The 25,335-nt window shown below is 46.1% G+C and overlaps 1 protein-coding gene across 1 annotated transcript in view; it reads right to left on the bottom strand.

The window, feature by feature from the left end:
* Positions 1–25,335, bottom strand: part of LOC121571777 (atrial natriuretic peptide receptor 1-like) — a 123,950-nt gene that overhangs the window by 66,946 nt on the left and 31,669 nt on the right. Inside the window, exons 4-5 of the mRNA XM_041883455.1 lie at positions 25,087–25,200; positions 14,206–14,341 (exon numbers count right to left, since the gene is read on the bottom strand). Coding sequence (XP_041739389.1) covers positions 14,206–14,341; positions 25,087–25,200 — 250 coding nt within the window. The remainder of the gene's footprint in view (positions 1–14,205; positions 14,342–25,086; positions 25,201–25,335) is intronic.

Below are 25,335 nucleotides of genomic sequence, written 5' to 3'. Positions count from 1 at the left end.
ATAGGCTAATTGACATCATTTGAGTCTATTGGAGGTGTACCTGTGGATGTATTTCAAGGCCTACCTTCAAACTCAGTGGCTCTTTTCTTGACATCATGGGAAAATCAAAAGAAATCAGCCAAGACCTCAGAAAAAGAATTGTAGACCTCCACAAGTCTGGTTCATCCTTGGGAGCCATTTCCAAACGCCTGAAGGTACCACGTTCATCTGTACAAACAATAGTACGCAAGTATAAACACCATGGGACCATGCAGCCGTCATACCGCTCAGAAAGGAGACGCATTCTGTCTCCTAGAGATGAACGTACTTTGGTGCGAAAAGTGCAAATCAATCCCAGAACAACAGCAAAGGACCTTGTGAAGATGCTGGACGAAACAGGTACAAAAGTATCTATATCCACAGTAAAACAAGTCCTATATCGACATAACCTGAAAGGCCGCTCAGCAAGGAAGAAGCCACTGCTCCAAAACCGCCATAAAATGCCAGACTACGGTTTGCAACTGCACATCGGGACAAAGATCGTACTTTTTGGAGAAATGTCCTCTGGCCTGATAAAACAAAAAGAACTGTTTGGCCATAATGAGCATCGTTATGTTTGGAGGAAAAGGGGGGTTGCTTGCATGTGGATATATTGAAGCAACATCTCAAGACATCAGTCAGGAAGTTAAAGCTTGGTCGCAAATGGGTCTTCCAAATGGACAATGACCCCAAGCATACTTCCAAAGTTGTGGAAAAATGGCTTAAGGACAACAAAGTCAAGGTATTGGAGTGGCCATCACAAAGCCCTGACCTCAAGCCTATATAACATTTGTGGGCAGAACTGAAAAAGCGTGTGCAAGCAAGGAGGCCTACAAACCTGACTCAGTTACACCAGCTCTGTTAGGAGGAATGGGCCAAAATTCACCCAACTTATTGTGGGAAGCTTGTGGAAGGCTACCCGAAACGTTTGACCCAAGTTAAACAATTTAAAGGCAATGCTACCAAATACTAATTGAGTGTATGTAAACTTCTGACCCACTGGGAATGTGATGAAAGAAATAAAAGCTGAAATAAATAATTATCTCTACTATTATTCTGACATTTCACATTCTTAAAATAAAGTGGTGATCCTAACTGACCTAAGACAGGGAATTTTTACTAGGATTAATTTGTCAGGAATTGTGAAAAACTGAGTTTAAATGTATTTGGCTAAGGTGTATGTAAACTTCCGACTTCAGGGGGTACCGGTACCGATCAATGTGCGGGGTACAGGTTAGTTGAGGTAATTTGTACATGTAGGTAGGGGTAAAGTGACTATACGTAGATAATAAACAGCGAGTAGCAGCAGTGTAAAAACAAAGGGGGCGGTCAAGGCAAATAGTCCGGGTGGCCATCTGATTAATTTTTCAGCAGTCTTATTTAAATTTTAGTCATTTAGCAGACGCTCTTATCCAGAGCAACTTACAGTTAGTGAGTGCATTCATTTTCATACAGGCCCCCCATGGGAAACGAACCCACAACCCTGGCGTTGCAAGCGCCATGCTCTACCAACTGAGCTACAGGGGACTTATGGCTTGGGGGTAGTGGTTGTTAAGGAAATGTTGGGCCTAGACTTGGCGCTCCGGTACCGCTTGCCGTGCGGTAGCAGAAAGAACAGTCTATGACTTGGGTGACTGGAGTCTTTGACAATTTTTTGGGCCTTCCTCTGACACCATCTAGTATATAGGTCCTGGATGGCAGGAAGCTTGGCCCCAGTGTACTGGGCCGTATGCAATACCCTCTGTAGCACCTTACGGTTGGATGCCGAGCAGTTGCCATGCCAGGCGGTGATGCAACCGGTCAGGATGCTCTCAGTGGTGCAGCTGTAGGATCTGGGGACCCATGCCAAATCTTTTTAGTCTCCTGAGGGGGTAAAGGCGTTGTCGTGCCCTCTTCACGACTTTCTTGGTGTGTTTGGACCATGATAGTTTTTTGGTGATGTGGACACCAAGGAACTTGAAACTCTCAACCCGCTCCACTACAGCCCTGTCGATGTGAATGGGGGCATGTTCGGCCCTCCTTGTTACATCACAGCCTTATTCTAAAATGGATGAAATAGTTTTTTCCCCCCCCCCTCATCAATCTACACAGAATACCCCATAATACCAAAGCAAAAACAGCTAAAAAAAAACAACAACTTGCAAATGTATTAAGAATTTAAAACTGAAATATCACATTAAGGGCCACATTGAGTTTTTGAAACCAAATGAAGGGCCACATACTATATACGTGACAAAAGATGTGAAGCCTTTATTCATTTTCTCATTGACACGCAACTACTAGTCTACTGTAGGTGTACATCTGCTTGCAGAACAATTCTACCCTTGTACCATCTCTACCCTTGTCACAAAAGTTTCACAAAATTGATATAATATATAACATCACAGACACAGTCAAACACACACACAGATCCTGCATCTCTACCCTTGTAAAGTACAATCAAACTTACAGTCACAATATGCAAACTTAAAAATAGATATACAATGGCTTGCGAAAGTATTCAACCCCCTTGGCATTTTTCCTATTTTGTTGCCTAACAACCTGGAATTAAAATAGATTTTTGGGAGGTTTGTATCATTTGATTTACACAACATGCCTACCACTTTGAAGATGTAAAATATGTTTTATTGTGAAACCAACAAGAAATAAGACAAAAAAACAGAAAACTTCAGCGTGCATAACTATTCACCCCCCCAAAGTCAATACTTTGTAGAGCCACCTTTTGCAGCAATTACAGCTGCAAGTCTCTTGGGGTATGTCTCTATAAGCTTGGCACATCTAGCCACTGGGTTTTTTGCCTATTCTTCAAGGCAAAAGTGCTCCAGCTCCTTCAAGTTGGATGGGTTCCGCTGGTGTACAGCAATCTTTAAATCATACCACAGATTCTCAATTGGATTGAGGTCTGGGCTATGACAAGGCCATTCCAAGACATTTAAATGTTTCCACTTAAACCACTCAAGTGTTGCTTTAACAGTATGCTTAGGGTCATTGTCCTGCTGGAAGGTGAACCTCCGTCCCAGTCTCAAATCTCTGGAAGACTGAAACAGGTTTCCCTCAAGAATTTCGCTGTAATTTCGCTCATTCCTTCAATTCTGACCAGTTTCCCAGTCCCTGCCGATGAAAAACATCCCCACAGCATGATGCTGCTACCACCATGCTTCACTGTGGGGATTGTGTTCTCGGGGTGATGAGAGGTGTTGGGTTTGCGCCAGACATAGCGTTTTCATTGATGGCCAAAAAGCTCAATTTTAGTTTCATCTGACCAGAGTACCTTCTTCCATATGTTTGGGGAGTCTCTCAAATGCCTTTTGGCGAACACCAAACGTGTTTGCTTATTTGTTTCTTTAAGCAATGCCTTTTTTCTGGCCACTCTTCCTTAAAGCCCAGCTATGTTGAGTGTACAGCTTAAAGTGGTCCTATGGACAGATACTCCAATCTCCGCTGTGGAGCTTTGCAGCTCCTTCAGGGTTATCTTTGGTCTCTTTGTTGCCTCTGATTAATGGCCTCCTTGCCTGGTCTGTGAGTTTTGGTGGGCAGCCCTCTCTTGGCAGGTTTGTTGTGGTGCCATATTCTTTCAATTTTTTAATAATGGATTTAATGGTGCTCCGTGGGATGTTCAAAGTTTCAGATTTTTTTTTACAACCCAACCCTGATCTGTATTTCTCCACAACTTTGTCCCTGACCTGTTTGGAGAGCTCCTTGGTCTTCATGGTGCCACTTGCTTGGTGGTGCCCCTTGCTTAGTGGTGTTGCAGACTCTGGGGCCTTTCAGAACAGGTGTATATATCCTGAGATCATGTGACAGATCATGTGACACTTAGATTGCACACAGGTGGACTTTATTTAACTTATTATGTGACTTCTGAAGGTAATTGGTTGCACCAGATCTTATTTAGGGGCTTCATAGCAAAGGGGGTGAATACATATGCACGCACCACTTTTCCGTTATTTATTTTTTAGAATTGTTTAAACTTTTTTTCACTTCACCAATTTGGACTATTTCGTGTATGTCCATTACATGAAATCCAAATACAAATCAATTTAAATTACAGGTTGTCATGCAACAAAATAGGAAAAATGCCAAGGGGGATGAATACATTTGCAAGGCACTGTATATTATATGACTGGAGACATGCAAAATGTAACAGCAGATGTGTAAAAAAGATGATTCTAAAATTTGAGTGAAACATATAGTAAGAGCATCCAATCCATTTCATTTGGAATGGTCTGTTTTTGAAAGCATATTAAGGAACAATTCTCATCTCCATTGTGAGACATACAGTGGGGGAAAAAAGTATTTAGTCAGCCACCAATTGTGCAAGTTCTCCCACTTAAAAAAATTAGAGAGGCCTGTAATTTTCATCATAGGTACACGTCAACTATGACAGACAAATTTAGAATTTTTTTTCCAGAAAATCACATTGTAGGATTTTTTATGAATTTATTTGCAAATTATGGTGGAAAATAAGTATTTGGTCACCTACAAACAAGCAAGATTTCTGGCTCTCACAGACCTGTAACTTCTTCTTTAAGAGGCTCCTCTGTCCTCCACTCGTTACCTGTATTAATGGCACCTGTTTGAACTTGTTATCAGTATAAAAGACACCTGTCCACAACCTCAAACAGTCACACTCCAAACTCCACTATGGCCAAGACCAAAGAGCTGTCAAAGGACACCAGAAACAAAATTGTAGACCTGCACCAGCCTGGGAAGACTGAATCTGCAATAGATAAGCAGCTTGGTTTGAAGAAATCAACTGTGGGAGCAATTATTAGGAAATGGAAGACATACAAGACCACTGATAATCTCCCTCGATCTGGGGCTCCACGCAAGATCTCACCCCGTGGGGGTCAAAATGATCACAAGAACGGTGAGCAAAAATCCCAGAACCACACGGGGGGCCTAGTGAATGACCTGCAGAGAGCTGGGACCAAAGTAACAAAGCCTACCATCAGTAACACACTACGCCGCCAGGGACTCAAATCCTGCAGTGCCAGACGTGTCCCCCTGCTTAAGCCAGTACATGTCCAGGCCCGTCTGAAGTTTGCTAGAGTGCATTTGGATGATCCAGAAGAGGATTGGGAGAATGTCATATGGTCAGATGAAACCAAAATATAACTTTTTGGTAAAAACTCAACTCGTCGTGTTTGGAGGACAAAGAATACTGAGTTGCATCCAAAGAACACCATACCTACTGTGAAGCATGGGGGTGGAAACATCATGCTTTGGGGCTGTTTTTCTGCAAAGGGACCAGGACGACTGATCCGTGTAAAGGAAAGAATGAATGGGGCCATGTATCGTGAGATTTTGAGTGAAAACCTCCTTCCATCAGCAAGGGCATTGAAGATCTGTAAGCTTCGTAAGAAGCATTTCAAGGTCCTGGAGTGGCCTAGCCAGTCTCCAGATCTCAACCCCATAGAAAATCTTTGGAGGGAGTTGAAAGTCCGTGTTGCCCAGCGACAGCCCCAAAACATCACTGCTCTAGAGGAGATCTGCATGGAGGAATGGGCCAAAATACCAGCAACAGTGTGTGAAAACCTTGTGAAGACTTACAGAAAACATTTGACCTGTGTCATTGCCAACAAAGGGTATATAACAAAGTATTGAGAAACGTTTGTTATTGACCAAATACTTATTTTCCACCATAATTTGCAAATAAATTCATTAAAAATCCTACAATGTGATTTTCTGGATTATTTTTTCTCATTTTGTCTGTCATAGTTGACGTGTACCTATGATGAAAATTACAGGCCTCTCTCATCTTTTTAAGGGGGAGAACTTGCACAATTGGTGGCTGACTAAATACTTTTTTTCCCCACTGTATTTTCAGTTATCCAATCACCTCATCCCAAATCTGACTGATTAGTTATTACCTGTATCCAAGTGCATTGCTGGATAATTCTCACTGCATAACCATCACCATGAAAAAGCATAATCCTTGCCTACCCCTGTCATGGTTAATCAAGTCTTAATGTGAACAATGGGTCTGGTCACCTCTCTTGGCAAGGGCATCAAAGTCTGGTGTCATCTTTGATGTAGAGATTCTCAGAACAGCTGACAAGTGGTCATTTGTTAAATTTGACCTGTGATGGGATTTGTTGTAATTCATGACTGAGAACGTTTGTTCACACACATATGTGGACCCGAATTAAATAAGTATCCTTTGGGCGTGCTTTTTAATGTTTGGAAAATTGTTTAATTCAGTGAGCCATAGAACTGGTCTATTGTTGCTGTTTTTTACTTCTCCTTCAAAGCACTTTCACATTGGATGTCGATGAGCTCCAATTGTGTGTCTGTTGGTGCTTTCTCACTGTCAAAAGACAGGGGGCATGATGCAAGCTCCAGCTCAGTCTCAATATTGGTGAAGTCTGAGAAGCGGCGGGAAAACTCAGCATGCAGGTTGATCAAAGTGCTACTGTATGTCTCAGTGCGGCACTGCAATGTGGGCGCGTTCAGTGCGTCCAGTGTCGGAAAATGAGCGAGAGACCGGCTGCTCATTTGTCTGGAGAACAACATAAGTTTAGCCTTGAATGCTTTCACGTTGGAATACAGTTCATGCACAAAAACACAATTTCCCTGCAGTTTCACATTTTGATCGTTCAGATGCCCCAATATGTCCACACCTGAAGAAAAGTCGCCCAGCCAGTCTGTCTTTCAACTCGGAGAAGTCGTCAGCTTTACCAACCGGAACAAACCTATCTCCCCTCTCAGTTCGGGTGATCAGGCCTACCATGACGGTGGGAGGAGGTCGGTGACCTGGCAGTGTGGTGCCAGGACAACAACCTCTACCTCAACGTCAGCAAGACAAAGGAGCTGATCGTGTAATGTTTGGCATCCGACCGCAAGGCGCTACAGAGGGTAGTGCATACGGCCCTACATCACTGGGGCTGAGCTCCCTGCCATCCAGGACCTATATACCAGGCTGTGTCAGAGGAAAGCCCTAAGAATTGTTAAAAACTCCAGCCACCCAAGTCATAGACTGTTGACTTTCTGCTACCGCACGGCAAGCGATACCGATGCACCAAGTCTGGAACTAACAGGACCATGAACAGATTCTACCCCCAAGCCATAAGACTGCTAAAAAGTTAACCAGATAGCTACCCGCACTATCTGCACTCTCTTTTGACTCATCACATACACTGCTGCTACTGTTTATGATCTATCCTGTTGCCTAGTCACTTTACCCCTACCTATATGTACAGTGCCTTCAGAAAGTATTCATACCCCTTGACATATTCCACATTTTGTTGCGTTACAGCCTGAATTCAAAATGTATTAAATTCATTTTTTTCTCACCCATCTACAGACAATACCACATAATGACAAAGTGAAAACATTTTTCTGGAAATGTTTGCAAATGTATTGAAAATGAAATACAGAAATAACCTATTTACATAAGTATTCACACCCCTGAGTCAATACTTTGTAGAAGCACCTTTGGCAGCGATTAAAGCCGTGAGAGTCTTTCTGGGTAAGTCTCTAAGAGATTTCCAGACCTGGATTGTGCAACATTTGCCTATTATTATTTTCAAAAATCTTCAAGCTCTGTCAAATTGGTTGTTGATCATTGCTAGACAACGATTTGCAGGTCTTGACAAAGATTTTCAAGTAGATTTAAGTCAAAACTGTAACTCGGCCACTCAGGAACATTCACTGTCTTCTTGGTAAGGAACTCCAGTGTAGAGTTGGCCTTGTGTTTTAGGTTATTGTCCTGCTGAAAGGTGAATTAATCTCCCAGTGTCTGGTGGAAAGCAGACTGAACCAGGTTTTCCTCTAGGGTTTTGCCTGTGCCATTTATCTTTTATCCTGAAAAACTCCCAAGTTCTTAACGATTATAAGCATACCCATAACATGATGCAGCCACCACTATGCTTGAAAATATGGAGAATGGTACTCAGTAATGTGTTGTATTGGATTTTCCCCTAACATACATTTTGTATTCAGCTCAAAAAGTGAATTGCTTTGCCACATTTGCTGTATTACTTTAGTGCCTTGTTGTAAACAGGATGCATGTTTTGGAATATTTAGGAAGAACACCTGTATCTTTGTAGTGACTGGGTGTCACACCCTGGCTCTGGGACTCTATATGTTGAGCCAGGGTGTGTTCATTCTATGTGTTCTGTTTCTATGTTGGGTGTTTCTAGTTCGTCATTTTCTATGTTTGACTGAGTGACTCCCAATCAGAGGCAACGAGTGTCAGCTGTGTGCTGGTTGTCTCTGATTGGGAGCCATATTTAACTGTCTGTGTTTCACTTTGTGTTTGTGGGTTTTTGTTCCTTGTCGGTTTTTGTCACCGTGGACTTCACGAGTCGTTTATTGTTTTGGTTTTGTGCTTTAATATAATAAAGTATCATGTTCGCTCAACACGCTGCGCATTGGTCTACTTCGCGTCAAGACGATCGTGACAGAAAAACCCACCAATCCAGGACCAAGCAGCGTGTCCAGGAGCAGGCAGCCTGGTCATGGGAGGAGATATTAGACGGGAAAGGGTCCTGGACCTGGGAGGAGATCCTGGCAGCGGCGTCAGCAGGGTCAACGTCGGACAGGCGAGAGGCAACCCCAAAAAATTTTTAGGGGGGGGCACACGGCAGGGACGACGAGGGAGCAGGAGGTAGTGTTGCAGAGGATGGAGCATTTGGAGGCGATAAGGGAAAGGGTGAGAAATGAGGCACGGCGAGAGGAACTCGGTAGGCAGCTGAGGGAGCGGGGGGTTATGACGAAACCCAGTCCCGCTCCTCACACCAAGCAAGTGGTGTGCGTCACCAGTCCGGTCCGGCCCGTTCCTGCTTCCCGCACTAAGTGTAAGGTGCACGCCGCCAGCCCAGCCCGGCATGTTCCTGCCCCTCGCACCAAGCCTACGGTGTGCGTCGCCAGCCCGGCCCGGCCTGTCCCTGCTCCACGCACCAAGCCTACGGTGTGCGTCGCCAGCCCAGCCCGGCCTGTTCCTGCTCCACGCACCAAGCCTACGGTGTGCGTCGCCAGCCCAGTCCGGCCAATTGCTGCTCCACGCACCAAGCCTACGGTGTGCGTCGCCAGCCCAGCCCGGCCTGTCCCTGCTCCACGCACCAAGCCTACGGGGTGCGTTGCCAGCCCGGCCCGGCCTGTTCCTGCCACTCGCACCAAGCCTACGGTGTGCGTCGCCAGCCCAGTCCGGCCTGTCCCTGCTCCACGCACCAAGCCTACGGTGTGCGTCGCCAGCCCAGCCCGGCCTGTACCTGCTCCACGCACCAAGCCTACGGTGTGCGTCGCCAGCCCAGTCCGGCCAGTTGCTGCTCCACGCACCAAGCCTACGGTGTGCGTCGCCAGCCCAGCCCGGCCTGTCCCTGCTCCACGCACCAAGCCTACGGGGTGCGTCGCCAGCCCGGCCCGGCCTGTCCCGGCTCCACGCACCAAGCCTACGGTGTGCGTCGCCAGCCCAGCCCGGCCTGTTCCTGCTCCACGCACCAAGCCTACGGTGTGCGTCGCCAGCCCAGTCCGGCCTGTCCCTGCTCCACGCACCAAGCCTACGGGGTGCGTCGCCAGCCCGGCCCGGCCTGTCCCTGCTCCACGCACCAAGCCTACGGTGTGCGTCGCCAGCCCAGTCCGGCCTGTTCCTGCTCCACGCACCGAGCCTACGGTGTGCGTCGCCAGCCCAGCCCGGCCTGTCCCTGCTCCACGCACCAAGCCTACGGGGTGCGTCGCCAGCCCGGCCCGGCCTGTCCCTGCTCCACGCACCAAGCCTACGGTGTGCGTCGCCAGCCCAGCCCGGCCTGTACCTGCTCCACGCACCAAGCCTACGGTGTGCGTCGCCAGCCCAGTCCGGCCAGTTGCTGCTCCACGCACCAAGCCTACGGTGTGCGTCGCCAGCCCAGCCCGGCCTGTCCCTGCTCCACGCACCAAGCCTACGGGGTGCGTCGCCAGCCCGGCCCGGCCTGTCCCGGCTCCACGCACCAAGCCTACGGTGTGCGTCGCCAGCCCAGCCCGGCCTGTTCCTGCTCCACGCACCAAGCCTACGGTGTGCGTCGCCAGCCCAGTCCGGCCTGTCCCTGCTCCACGCACCAAGCCTACGGGGTGCGTCGCCAGCCCGGCCCGGCCTGTCCCTGCTCCACGCACCAAGCCTACGGTGTGCGTCGCCAGCCCAGCCCGGCCTGTACCTGCTCCACGCACCAAGCCTACGGTGTGCGTCGCCAGCCCAGTCCGGCCAGTTGCTGCTCCACGCACCAAGCCTACGGTGTGCGTCGCCAGCCCAGTCCGGCCTGTCCCTGCTCCACGCACCAAGCCTACGGGGTGCGTCGCCAGCCCGGCCCGGCCTGTCCGGCTCACGCACCAAGCCTACGGTGTGCGTCGCCAGCCCAGTCCGGCCTGTTCCTGCTCCACGCACCGAGCCTACGGTGTGCGTCGCCAGCCCAGCCCGGCCTGTCCCTGCTCCACGCACCAAGCCTACGGGGTGCGTCGCCAGCCCGGCCCGGCCTGTCCCTGCTCCACGCACCAAGTCTACGGTGCGCGTCGCCAGCCCGGTCCGGCCTGTTCCTGCCACTCGCACCAAGTCTACGGTGCGGCGTCGCCAGCCCGGCCCGGCTCGTTCCTGCCACTCGCACCAAGCCAGGGGTGCGAGTCGTCAGTCCGGCACAACCCGTGCCTGGGTCATCGGTGCCAATTCAGGTACCGCTCAACTGCTCCACTAAGGAGCTGAAGCCTACCGCTCCTGCTACGTCCAGTCCAGCTCCAGCCAGCGGGGCCAGACCGGACCAGGGGCGCTATGGGGGGTTTGTTGGAGGGTGGTGGGCAAGCCCGGGCCGGAGCCGCCGCTGAGGAGGAATGCCCACCCAGCCCTCCCCTGTTTTGCTCGTATTTAGGCGCGGTCGCAGTCCGCGCCTTTAGGGGGGGGTACTGTCACACCCTGGCTCTGGGACTCTATATGTTGAGCCAGGGTGTGTTCATTCTATGTGTTCTGTTTCTATGTTGGGTGTTTCTAGTTTGTCATTTTCTATGTTTGACTGAGTGACTCCCAATCAGAGGCAACGAGTGTCAGCTGTGTGCTGGTTGTCTCTGATTGGGAGCCATATTTAACTGTCTGTGTTTCACTTTGTGTTTGTGGGTTTTTGTTCCTTGTCGGTTTTCGTCACCGTGGACTTCACGAGTCGTTTATTGTTTTGGTTTTGTGCTTTAATATAATAAAGTATCATGTTCGCTCAACACGCTGCGCATTGGTCTACTTCGCGTCAAGACGATCGTGACAGAAAAACCCACCAATCCAGGACCAAGCAGCGTGTCCAGGAGCAGGCAGCCTGGTCATGGGAGGAGATATTAGACGGGAAAGGGTCCTGGACCTGGGAGGAGATCCTGGCCGGGATGGATCGCCGGCCATGGAGTGAGACGGTGGAGAGGCGACGGAGAGAGGAGCAGCGGCGTCAGCAGGGTCAACGTCGGACAGGCGAGAGGCAACCCCAAAACAATTTTAGGGGGGGGCACACGGCAGGGACGACGAGGGAGCAGGAGGTAGTGTTGCAGAGGATGGAGCATTTGGAGGCGATAAGGGAAAGGGTGAGAAATGAGGCACGGCGAGAGGAACTCGGTAGGCAGCTGAGGGAGCGGGGGGTTATGACGAAACCCAGTCCCGCTCCTCACACCAAGCAAGTGGTGTGCGTCACCAGTCCGGTCCGGCCTGTTCCTGCCACTCGCACCAAGTCTACGGTGCGCGTCGCCAGCCCGGCCCGGCTCGTTCCTGCCACTCGCACCAAGCCAGGGGTGCGAGTCGTCAGTCCGGCACAACCCGTGCCTGGGTCATCGGTGCCAATTCAGGTACCGCTCAACTGCTCCACTAAGGAGCTGAAGCCTACCGCTCCTGCTACGTCCAGTCCAGCTCCAGCCAGCGGGCCAGACCCGGACCAGGGGCGCTATGGGGGGTTTGTTGGAGGGTGGTGGGCAAGCCCGGAGCCGGAGCCGCCGCCGAGGAGGAATGCCCACCCAGCCCTCCCCTGTTTTGCTCGTATTTAGGCGCGGTCGCAGTCCGCGCCTTTAGGGGGGGGGTACTGTCACACCCTGGCTCTGGGACTCTATATGTTGAGCCAGGGTGTGTTCATTCTATGTGTTCTGTTTCTATGTTGGGTGTTTCTAGTTCGTCATTTTCTATGTTTGACTGAGTGACTACCAATCAGAGGCAACGAGTGTCAGCTGTGTGCTGGTTGTCTCTGATTGGGAGCCATATTTAACTGTCTGTGTTTCACTTTGTGTTTGTGGGTTTTTGTTCCTTGTCGGTTTTTGTCACCGTGGACTTCACGAGTCGTTTATTGTTTTGGTTTTGTGCTTTAATATAATAAAGTATCATGTTCGCTCAACACGCTGCGCATTGGTCTACTTCGCGTCAAGACGATCGTGACACTGGGTGTATTGATACACCATCCAAAGTGTTTTTAATAACTTCACCATGCTCAAATGGATATTCAAAGTCTGCTTTTTTATTTTTAGCCATCTACCAATAGGTGCCATCCATTGCAAGACATTGGAAAACCTCCCTGGTCTTTGTGGTTGAATCTGTGTTTGAAATTCCTTGCTCGACTGAGGGATCTTAGAGATAATTGTATGTGTGGGGTACAGAGATGAGGTAGTTATTCAAAAATCCTGTTAAACACTATTATTGCAAACAGAGTGAGTCCATGCAACTTATTATGTGACTTGTTAAGCAAATGTTTTACTACTGAACTTATTTAGGCTTGCCATAACAAAGGGGTTGAATACTTATTGACTCAAGACATTTCAGCTTTTCATTTTGTATTAATTTGTAAACATTTCTAAAAACATCATTCCATTTTGACATTATGGGGTATTGTGAGTAGGCCAGTGAAAATGTTTTTTAAATGTAGCGTAACAAGATGTGGAAAAAGTCAAGGGGTGTGAATACTTTCTGAAGGCACTGTACATACTGTATCTACCTCAATTACCTCGTAGCCTGCACGTCAACTCGGTACTGGTACCCCGTGTATATAGCCAAGTTATCGTTACTCATTCTGTATTTATTCCTTGTGTTATTCTTTTTCTATTCTTTTTCCATTTTTCTCTCTGCATTGTTGGGAAGGGCCCGTAAGTAAGCATTTCACTGTTAGTCTACACCTGTTTTCTACGAAGCATGTGACACAATAACATTAGATTTGATTGGATTTACAGGTTATGGAAAATGTGCTATTTTATTATTTCTCCATTATGTTTCCTCAAGGAGAAAGACTCCACTTCTATGTCAAAGATATGAACACTAAAACACTATAGTAAATAATAGAGCAATGTCTGCAAAAACTACAGTAAATACTACAGTATACTACAGTCTGCAAAAACACTACAGTAAATATTACAGTATACTACAGTCTGCTAAAACACTACAGTAAATACTGCAGTATACTACAATCCGCAAAAACGCTACATTAATTACTTCAGCAATAAGGCCCAAGGGGGTGTGGTATATGGCCAATATACCACGGCTAAGGGCTGTTCTTATGCACGGCATAACGTGGAGTGCCTGGATACAGCCCCTAGCCATGGTATATTGGTCATATACCACGAACCCCCAAAGTGCCTTATTGCCATTATAAACTGGTTACCAATGTAATTAGAGCAGTAAAATAAATGTTTTGTCATAACCGTGGTATACGGTCTGATATAACACGGCTGTCAGCCAATCAGCATTCAGGGCTCGAACCACCACATTCATAATATAGTATATACTACAGTTTTATTTTACTACATTATTTATACTATAGTTAACTATAAATACTACAGTGAATACTACAGTAAAGTCTGCAAAAACACTACAATGAATACTATAGTATTTTTTTATGTGGGATTAATCACATAATAATATCATGTTATTGTAATATTTTGTGCAGCATGCTGTGGCATCTCTCTCATTATGTAAGCTATATGTACAATCTTAGAAAAAAGGGCTCCAAAAGGGTTCTTCGGCTGTCCCCATAGGAGAACCCTTTTTGGTTCCAGGTAGAACTCTTTAGGTTCTAGATTGCACCTTTTTATCTAAAAGTGTACAGATGATGGGTGACATTTTCTGTCCAATGCACAAACCTTAAAGTGAGCAAAATAGTGGCGAGCTTACCAAAAACAACCATCTCATTTCAAATGGACGGTACGGCAACACTGCAAAATAAGTTTGGAATATTGTATTGGTACGGGCATTGTGTGTGTGTATCTGCATTGACTCACCCTGGTACGTGCGGTTCCACATCCTCTTGGTGACGGTGTCCCCTCGTGGCCGGCCTCCTCCCTCGGCCATGGTCTCGTTCAGGGCCTGAGAGTAAAGCATTACCCCGTCATAGAAGCCTCCTGCTATCAGGTTTGTCTAGAAAGATGGAGGGAGGAGGACCGTCATCAAATCTCTGTTATATCCACTCTCATACCATCTGTTGTTCTCTCCTCTTCATCTGTTTATTGTTACTTACTTTCTACCTGTCTATCTTATACTCCACTTTTTATGCCTCTACCTCGCCCTACCTTTGTGTCCTGTATTCTGTGTACACGTCTGAGAGTATCCATAACAGTGTGTGCGTTTGTGTGTGGGTTTGTGTGGGTTTGTCTACATGTTGTTGTGCGTGAGTCCGAGTCAAGCCTGTATGTGACTCTGTGTTTGTAAGCACGACTGTGTGTCTTGAATGGACCTTGAAAGAGGTCAAGCTGACATAGGGATTATTTACTGGCCCCGAATGGAACTGTGTAACTATAACTATTATAGAAAACCTGTATTTGTTTGGGTTAGAGCCCAGACTAGGAGCTGGGATTTACACGTGTGCCCAAACTGGCCATATCTGCTCATCACTCAGACATGGAGAAACAGATCCTATTCCCCTGTGGTTAGAACTCTGTCTAACCTCCCACTGTGGACATGGGACAACTGGAGAAGCCCTGCAAATAAACCTAGAAGATGCTGTAAATGGCACGGTCCACTGGAATGTCCTCTGAGTAGCTTCGTATCTTTGAGTGAATCATCATTCAAGCCAGAACAGAACAGCGCCGGAGAAGATGGCTGCAGTTTTACAGCCCTCTAACCAATTGTACTATTATGTGTGTTTTTCCACGTTATTTGTAATTTATTTTGTACATAATGTTTCTGCCATCGTCTCTTATAACCAAAAAGAGCTTCTGGATATCAGGACAGCGATTACTCACCTCGCATTGGACGAAGATTTTTTCTTCAACGAGGCGGCCGCGAAGGATATCATACAGACACCCGACAAGGCCCAAATCCCCGTCATTCGCGTGAGGAAGAGACGGAGATATCGCGGACGCAGATCGGGGTGCTTGTAAGGATCCGACGGCGAGCGAGTAAACTGCCTCTTCCATCAATCCTATTAGCCAACGTTCAATCTTTTGAAAATAAAATGGACGATTTAAGATTACGGTTATCCTACCAACGGGACATTAAAAACTGTAATATCTTATGTTTCACGGAGTCGTGGCTGAACGACAACAATGATAACATTCAGCTAGCAGGCTATACGCTACATCGGCAGGACAGAACGGCTGACTCCGGTAAGACAAGGGGTGGCGGTCTGTGTATATTTGTAAACAACAGCTGGTGCACAAAATCAAATACTAAGGAAGTCTCGAGGTTTTGCTCGCCTGAGGTAGAGTATCTTATGATAAGCTGTAGACCACACTATTTACCAAGAGAGTTTTCATCTATATTTTTCATAGCTGTCTATTTACCACCACAAACCAATGCTGGCATTAAGATTGCACTGAATGAGTTGTACAAGGCCATTAATCAACAGGAAAACGCTCATCCAGATGCAGCGCTCCTAGTGGCCGGGGACTTTAATGCAGGGAAACTTAAATCCGTTCTACCTAATTTCTACCAGCATGTTAAATGTGCAACCAGAGGAGAAAAAAACTCTAGACCACCTTTACTCCACACACAGAGACGCATACAAAGCTCTCCCTCGCCCTCCATTTGGCAAATCTGACCATAACTCTATCCTCCTGATTCCTGCTTATAAGCAAAAACTAAAGCAGGAAGCACCAGTGACTCGGTTAATAAAAAAGTGGTCAGATGACGCAGATGCTAAGCTACAGGACTGTTTTGCTAGCACAGACTGGAACATGTTCCGGGATTCTTCAGACAGCATTGAGGAGTACACCACATCAGTCACTGGCTTCATCAATAAGTGCATCGATGATGTCATCCGCACAGTGACCGTACGTACATACCCCAACCAGAAGCCATGGATTACAGGAAACATCCGCACTGAGCTAAAGGGTAGAGCTGACGCTTTCAAGGAACGGGACTCTAACCCGGACGCTTATAAGAAATCCCGCTATGACCTCCGACGAACCATCAAACAGGCAAAGAGTCAATACAGGTCTAAGATTGAATCATACTACACTGGCTCTGACGCTCGTCGGATGTGGCAGGGCTTGAAAACTATTACAGACTACAAAGGGAAGCACAGCCGCGAGCTGCCCAGTGACACAAGCCTACAAGACGAGCTAAACCACTTCTATGCTCGCTTTGAGGCAAGCAACACTGAAGCATGCATGAGAGCACCAGCTGTTCCGGATGACTATGTGATCACGCTCTCCGTAGCCGATGTGAGTAAGACTTTTAAGCAGGTCAACATTCACAAGGCCGCAGGGCCAGACGGATTACCAGGACGTGTACTCCGAGCATGTGCTGACCAACTGGCAAGTGTCTTCACTGACATTTTCAACATGTCCCTGACTGAGTCTGTAATACCAACATGTTTCAAGCAGACCACCATAGTCCCCGTGGCCAAGGACTCTAAGATAACCTGCCTAAATGACTACCGACCCGTAGCACTGACGTCTGTAGCCATGAAGTGCTTTGAAAGACTGGTCATGGCTCACATCAACAGCATTATCCCAGAAACCCTAGACCCACTCCAATTTGCATACCGCCCCAACAGATCCACAGATGATGCAATCTCTATCGCACTCCACACTGCCCTTTCCCACCTGGACAAGAGGAACACCTACGTGAGAATGCTATTCATTGACTACAGCTCAGCATTCAACACCATAGTGCCCTCTAAGCTCATCACTAAGCTAAGGATCCTGGGACTAAACACCTCCCTCTGCAACTGGATTCTGGACTTCCTGACGGGCCGCCCCCAGGTGGTAAGGGTAGGTAACAACACATCTGCCACACTGATCCTCAACACGGGGGCCCCTCAGGGGGTGCGTGCTCAGTCCCCTCCTGTACTCTCTGTTCACCCATGACTGCATGGCCAGGCACGACTCCAACACCATCATTAAGTTTGCCGACGACACAACAGTGGTAGGCCTGATCACCGACAACGATGAGACAGCCTATAGGGAGGAGGTCAGAGATCTGGCCGTGTGGTGCCAGGACAACAACCTCTCCCTCAACGTGACCAAGACAAAGGAGATGATTGTGGACTACAGGAAAAAAAAAGAGGACTGAGCACGCCCCCATTCTCATCGACGGGGCTGTAGTGGAACAGGTTGAGAGCTTCAAGTTCCTTGGTGTCCACATCACCAACGAACTATCATGGTCCAAACACACCAAGACAGTCGTGAAGAGGGCACGACAAAGCCTATTCCCCCTCAGGAGACTAAAAAGATTTGGCATGGGTCCTCAGATCCTCAAAAAATTCTACAGCTGCACCATCGAGAGCATCCTGACTGGTTGCATCACCGCCTGGTATGGCAACTGCTTGGCCTCCGACCGCAAGGCACTACAGAGGGTAGTGCGTACGGCCCAGTACATCACTGGGGCAAAGCTTCCTGCCATCCAGGACCTCTATACCAGGCGGTGTCAGAGGAAGGCCCTCAAAATCGTCAAAGACTCCAGCCACCCTAGTCATAGACTGTTCTCTCTGCTACCGCACGGCAAGCGGTACCGGTGTGCCAAGTCTAGGTCCAAAAGACTTCTCAACAGCTTCTACCCCCAAGCCATAAGACTCCTGAACAGCTAATCATGGCTACCCGGACTATTTGCACTGCCCCCCACCCCATCCTTTTACGCTGCTGCTACTCTGTTAAGTATTTATGCACAGTCACTTTAACTCTACCCACATGTACATATTACCTCAACTACCTCAACTAGCCGGTGCCCCCGCACATTGACTCTGCAACGGTACCCCCCTGTATATATAGCCTCCCTACTGTCACTTTATTTTACTTCTGCTCTTTTTTTCTCAACACTTTTTTTGTTGTTGTTTTATTCTTACTTTTTTTGTTTAAAATAAATGCACTGTTGGTTAAGGGCTGTAAGTAAGCATTTCACTGTAATGTCTGCACCTGTTGTATTCGGCGCATGTGACCAATAAAATTTGATTTGATTTGATCTACAGTCAGGTCCAGAATTATTGGCACCCTTGATAAAGATGAGAAAAAAATACTGAGCTATATTGTATGCTAAAAAAAATGGGAACATTCTTTTTAATTTCTCAAAGAAAGAGATTTAGTTTTTTTCTCAAAAAGATAGGGGTCAAATTTATTTGCACCCCTGTTTTCAATACCTTTCAATACCTCACATTGTGAGGATAACGGCACTGAGACTTTTTCTAAAATGTTTTATGAGACTGGGAGGGATCTTAGACCATTCCTCCGTACAGAATCTTTCCAGATCCTTGATATCCTTCGTCTGTGCTTATGGACTGCCCTCTTCATTTCAAACCACAGGTTTCCATTGCAAAATGTGGATTTTGTGGTCAATTAACCATTTATTTGTGGATTTTTATGTGTTATTGTCTTGCTGGAAGATCCACTTGAATACAATGTTAATCCCTCTGGCAGAGGCAAATAGGTTTTTGGCTAAAATGTCTGGGTACTGGAAAAGTTAATGTTGCCGTTGACCTTAAGAAGAGTCCAAGGACCAGTGTTTTTTATATTACTTTTTATCACTTGTTAAACAAAATCTATTTCTCTGAGCAATTGTATTAGTTTAAAATAATATAATTTAAAAAGAATTGGGAGGATACTTTATAGCTCAGTATTTGTATTATTGATTTTATACAGTCTTTTTTGCTCATCTTTATCAAGGGTGCCAATAATTCTGGACCTGACTGTATGCCCATTCATCCATCCATCTATCCATCCAACCACCCACCCTCCAGCAAACCTTAAAATCCAAGCAATGTTAGCTAAAACATTGCCAACAAACTATACACCCACCCATCCAACCAACCAACTATTCCTTCATACATTAATCAAACATAAGCTTAATATAAGCAAACATTATGTTTATTTAGTCAGTTCTCTTCTCTGTCTGTTTCTGTTTAAATTGACCTTTAACTCTGTACATGTTGTGGGATCCAGTGTGTATTTACAGTAGCGACTGGATTTTAGTGACTCATGCTGTGGTAGGTATTTTGACAGCTGCTCTCATTGTTGTCCACAGGTAACAAGGGATGAAGATATGAAGGAGTTTAATGATGAAACTATCTCCAAAGCATGCAGCAGTAGTTGTAGGGGTGAGCAAAATAACTTCCAATATGGGCATTAAAGATTTGGGCAGCTGAAAGACTTACTATGTCGAAAACAGTGGCCAGGTGGACTCATTCAAGCCCAGTACAGACACATGGAAGAGAGAAAAATAAAGCTTGGGATATGGAGAGAGCTGAACAGAGAGATATCAGAGTAGCAGACAGGTAGGTAGGTGTTCATTGGCAAAAGTCAGAAAGAAGGACAGACGGACGGACCAGCGGATGGACAGACAGACAGACAAAAACCCAATTTATGTTAGAAAAGGTACGTTTCGTCCTGGTGAGTCGCAGACAGATGTGACGGCAAAGCAGACAAAATGAAGTGCGTGTTGGCCACAGTGGAGTGGCTACAGAAGTGTGTCTGCGACCCACCAGGACGCCACTTTTCTACCGTAAATATGGCTTAAAGGCCCAGTGCAGTCAAATACATGATTTCCCTGTGTTTTATATATTCTTCCACACTATGAAGTTGGAATAATACTGTGAAATTGTGAAAATGATGATAATGCCCTTTCAGTGTAAGAGCTGTTTGAAAAGACGGCTTGTTTTGGTGGGATGGAGTTTTGGCCTGTCTGGTGACATCACGGTAAATTGGTTAACAGACAAATAAGAAAGAGAGTTCCAAACCTCTCTGCCAATAACAGCTAGTTTTCAGCCCACTCCCAGAAAGTAAAATTTTTGCTTGAGAAATTGCTCTTTGCTAAGAAGCTATTTTTGTTTCTTTTTTACCATTTTAATTGAAAACAATCACAGTTAGGTACTTAATTGTTACCCAGAAAGGATTTTATATTGAGATAAAATGGCTGCATTGGACCTTTAACAGTCAGGCAGGCAGGCAGACACAGGTACATGAGCTGGCCCCTGAGCGAAGAACTGTCCCCACACTCCATCCCTCGCTGGCTCTAATAAAGGTGGAGCGCCTGCCACCCACATCTCTCGTTCAGCACTTTAGCATGCGTCACCTAGGGATGTTGAGTACCAATTTAAGCTCTCTCACAGACGACAGCCCTGAATTTTAGCCAGGCAGCTCTCTACACCCACACTCCCCATACACCTCACAGTCACTATATTACCACTCACAACTCAAAACATAATAACATCATTTATATACCTTGTCATGGTTTCACACAATGAATGTCTTGCGCAATACGTGTCATTTACTAAATCTTCATAGAGACATTTTAATTTGTGTATTTAGGTGAAACTTACTATGTCTCCCACACAAATGCAATGTGATCTAAAGATGCATGGAACTGCTTTCACAAGCTGACAAATCCACATAGATGTTTAGCCTGAACTTTAGCCCCTTTCTCATAGTGTAATAAGCAGGGCTGCTCAAGTACACTATCCCAATTCGGATATCATCAAGTTTTCCTAAGTGCCAAATGAGAGGGGAAGCGTAACTTTCTACCTTTCCTGGACTGCTGCTGTGCTGATTAATGACCAGCTCACTAGCTTCCTAACTGAGGGGCCATTGATTGGGTTGAGACTAGAGATACTGGAGTGTGACAAAGCCCTGTCACTCGAATTAGCTCAGCCCCGCCATGCTTATGAGAGTCTGTGAGAGATTTTCCAACAACCTTAGCTCACTGACTTTGAACCCAGCAGTGGCTATAAAGCAACAGTTTGTTATTTTCCATAAACAATATGACGCCACAGACCAAAAAGATCCCCAAAATCTTCCCAAGAGGAGATACAGTGGGGGAAAAAAGTACTTAGTCAGCCACCAATTGTGCAAGTTCTCCCACTTAAAAAGATGAGAGAGGCCTGTAATTTTCATCATAGGTACACGTCAACTATGACAGACAAAATGAGAAAGAAAATTCCAGAAAATCACATTGTAGGATTTTTTATGAATTTATTTGCAAATTATGGTGGAAAATAAGTATTTGGTCAATAACAAAAGTTTCTCAATACTTTGTTATATACCCTTTGTTGGCAATGACACAGGTCAAACGTTTTCTGTAAGTCTTCACAAGGTTTTCACACACTGTTGCTGGTATTTTGGCCCATTCCTCCATGCAGATCTCCTCTAGAGCAGTGATGTTTTGGGGCTGTCGCTGGGCAACACAGACTTTCAACTCCCTCCAAAAATTTTCTATGGGGTTGAGATCTGGAGACTGGCTAGGCCACTCCAGGACCTTGAAATGCTTCTTACGAAGCCACTCCTTCGTTGCCCGGGCGGTGTATTTGGGATCATTGTCATGCTGAAAGACCCAGCCACGTTTCATCTTCAATGCCCTTGCTGATGGAAGGAGGTTTTCACTCAAAATCTCACGATACATGGCCCCATTCATTCTTTCCTTTACACGGATCAGTCGTCCTGGTCCCTTTGCAGAAAAACAGCCCCAAAGCATGATGTTTCCACCCCCCATGCTTCACAGTAGGTATGGTGTTATTTGGATGCAACTCAGCATTCTTTGTCCTCCAAACACGACGAGTTGAGTTTTTACCCAAAAAGTTATATTTTGGTTTCATCTGACCATATGACATTCTCCCAATCCTCTTCTGGATCATCCAAATGCACTCTAGCAAACTTCAGACGGGCCTGGACATGTACTGGCTTAAGCAGGGGGACACGTCTGGCACTGCAGGATTTGAGTCCCTGGCGGCGTAGTGTGTTACTGATGGTAGGCTTTGTTACTTTGGTCCCAGCTCTCTGCAGGTCATTCACTAGGTCCCCCCGTGTGGTTCTGGGATTTTTGTTCACCGTTCTTGTGATCATTTCGACCCCACGGGGTGAGATCTTGCGTGGAGCCCCAGATCGAGGGAGATTATCAGTGGTCTTGTATGTCTTCCATTTCCTAATAATTGCTCCCACAGTTGATTTCTTCAAACCAAGCTGCTTACCTATTGCAGATTCAGTCTTCCCAGCCTGGTGCTGGTCTACAATTTTGTTTCTGGTGTCCTTTGACAGCTCTTTGGTCTTGGCCATAGTGGAGTTTGGAGTGTGACTGTTTGAGGTTGTGGACAGGTGTCTTTTATACCGATAACAAGTTCAAACAGGTGCCATTAATACAGGTAACGAGTGGAGGACAGAGGAGCCTCTTAAAGAAGAAGTTACAGGTCTGTGAGAGCCAGAAATATTGCTTTTTTGTAGGTGACCAAATACTTATTTTCCACCATAATTTGCAAATAAATTCATAAAAAATCCTACAATGTGATTTTCTGGATTTTTTTCTTCTCAATTTGTCTGTCATAGTTGACGTGTACCTATGATGAAAATTACAGGCCTGTCTCATCTTTTTAAGTGGGAGAACTTGCACAATTGGTGGCTGACTAAATACTTTTTTCCCCCACTGTATGTAACTCAATATGCTCTATTTGACAGATAAATCCCTATTTGCAGTGTAAAAAGACCTGTGGCATAACTTCATCCATCGAAAGCCAGGTTTGTGTGGAAAATATACACTCCAGCAAGCCCAATAATCCACTTAGAAAACAGGGTGACGCATGAGAATCATGAATGCTACTACTGTAGGTTTCAGCACCAGGATTCTCAGAGACAGAAAAAGCAGTAAGCCATTGGCAGTCAGCCAATTTTAATTTCCGCAAGATGCTTCTGTGCAGTATATCTCATTGAGAGCTTGTTATCAGTTCTATAACCTATATTATATTAGCATAGCCAAAAAGAGCACAGTTTTTTAAATGAATGCATAGTTAACCATTTATTATAGCAATGGTTACCAGAACTGCATGTCCCAACATGCAAAATTTAGCATTTAAGTGTAACATCTAAATCTGTTGCCAGACAACAGCCTAATTAAGTTGTCATTTTACTTGACAATCATACTTAGGGATTGTGCAAACCAAGTGCAATGAAATTACTATTTCTAGATTACTTTAAAATACTGGAATTGAAATGCAACACCTATACTTACAGTTTTATAATTGCATACCGGTAATCAAGATAATTCTATAATAGCAAATCCAGCCAGAGCCAGAAGGCAAAACGCCAGAATGTTCATTTTCTACACTCTTAGAAAAAAGGGTTCCAAAAGGGTTCTTCAGCTGTACACATAGGATAACCCTTTTTGGTTCCAGGGAGAACCCTTTTTGGTTCCAGGTAAAAACCCTTTTGGGTCCCAGATAGAACCCTCTGTGGAAAGGGTTCTACCTGGAACAAAAAAGGGTTCTTCAAAGGGTTCTCCTATGGGGACAGCCCCCAAAAATGTTTTGGTTCTAGATCGCACCATTTTTTTTCTAAGGGTGTAGATTCAACGCATAGACTCCAATCTTCACCTTTATATAAATAATTAAAGCTGGTTTTAGAACAAGACAGAAGAGAGAGAAAGAGAGAGAGACAGAGACAGAGACAGAGACAAAGACAGAGAGAGCGAGAGCGAGTGAGAGAGAGAGAGAGAGTGCAAAACTATCTAACTAAAGCGAAAGAGTGGAAGAGGAGAAAAGAGAGGGTAGAGGAAAATTGTGAAGGTGTTTTTTGACCACCCCATTTCAGTCACCAGAGGCTTGACTGGTATGCTCTGCCCTGAATAACTCATACAAGCTACATTTACCCAGTAAACCCTGTTGATGGAATGGGACAACCCAAGGATCTGTAGTGGGGACAATGAGGAATTACTGTAGCAGTATATCGTACAATTTTCAGTCCGTTCTTCATAGGACAGAATTAAATTAAAGAATAAACCCCGCCTTTGTTTTTTTACCATGAGATCCATAAGGACTGAGGGGAAATCATGAAAATTCTACAGCTTCTTGGATGTCCTCTCTTGTCCCAGCAGCCTTTGAAAGGTCATGCATTGTGAAGGCAGGTAGAGGCGGTACAGTTTGGGCCCATATCGGTAACTGTGAGCCAATAGATAAGCAGCAAGAGGCGATTCCATTTCTGTTGGTCTAGCAGTCTGTCTGTGGATCTGTCAGTGTGTTTGTTAATCTAATGGATGGGCAACTTTGATGGGGGTGGGGGCCACAAAAAAAACGGAACTCATCATAAGGAGCCGCAGTGGCTCGTGGGTCTGCGTACCCACTTCCATCTACACATTTTGCCATTGGGGCTGAGGGAAGATTTTGCATGCGCCCGGTCCGCCACAGGAGTCGCTAGAGCGCGATGGGACAAGGACATCCCAGCCGGCCAAACCCTCCCCTAACCCGGACCACGCTGGGCCAATTATGCGTCGCCTCATGGGTCTCCCGGTCGCAGCTGGCTACGACACAGCCTGGGATCGAACACCGGATCTGTAGTGACGCCTCTAGCACTGCAGTGCCTTAGACCGCTGCGACACTTGGGAGGCCCCGACAGTAAGTCGAGACCCCGACTGAGTTCCAAAATCTTTTTAGGTATGATTTTCTTTACTGGTCCGCGAACCGCCAGTTGCCCATCCCTGGTCTAATTAATACTTTTTGTCTATTTAATTGTCTGTGGGTCTGAAAGAGGTACAATCCTTTCCAAAGTTGGATTTTCTTGAGTATTCATCCTCTGAATAAGAGAGACACCCTCTATTTCTTTGTCTCTACCACTCTCGCTCCAACAACATCTGTAGTTTTACTTTTACTGTCTTATTTCTACCTTCTTTCTATTCTGGTCTCTCCCTGCCTGTCGATCAACCTGTCAATCAACCAACAAAACCAGGCAAGCAACCAATCAGCCATTCCCACTTACCAGCGAGTCTTCTACGGTGAAGTTGAACATGTTCATGGCGTCCTTCTTCAGGTTGGACACAAACTCCAGGTACTCCGGGTTCTGTGGCTCTTTGTAGGTCAGGATCTTCACACTCTGTCAAGATAGATGAATGACAACCAGTCAGAAAAACGCAATAACATAACACATAACATATAGATTATGACATACACATTGCCATAGTCTCATGTTAGATATTGTACAAACACTCGTCAACTCCTGCGTCTCGTT

The sequence above is a fragment of the Coregonus clupeaformis genome, chromosome 8, assembly GCF_020615455.1.
Source record: "Coregonus clupeaformis isolate EN_2021a chromosome 8, ASM2061545v1, whole genome shotgun sequence".
NCBI classification, from domain to species: domain Eukaryota; kingdom Metazoa; phylum Chordata; class Actinopteri; order Salmoniformes; family Salmonidae; genus Coregonus; species Coregonus clupeaformis.
Note: the sequence above shows the minus strand (reverse complement) of the source record. Positions and strands in the feature narration are given on the sequence as shown.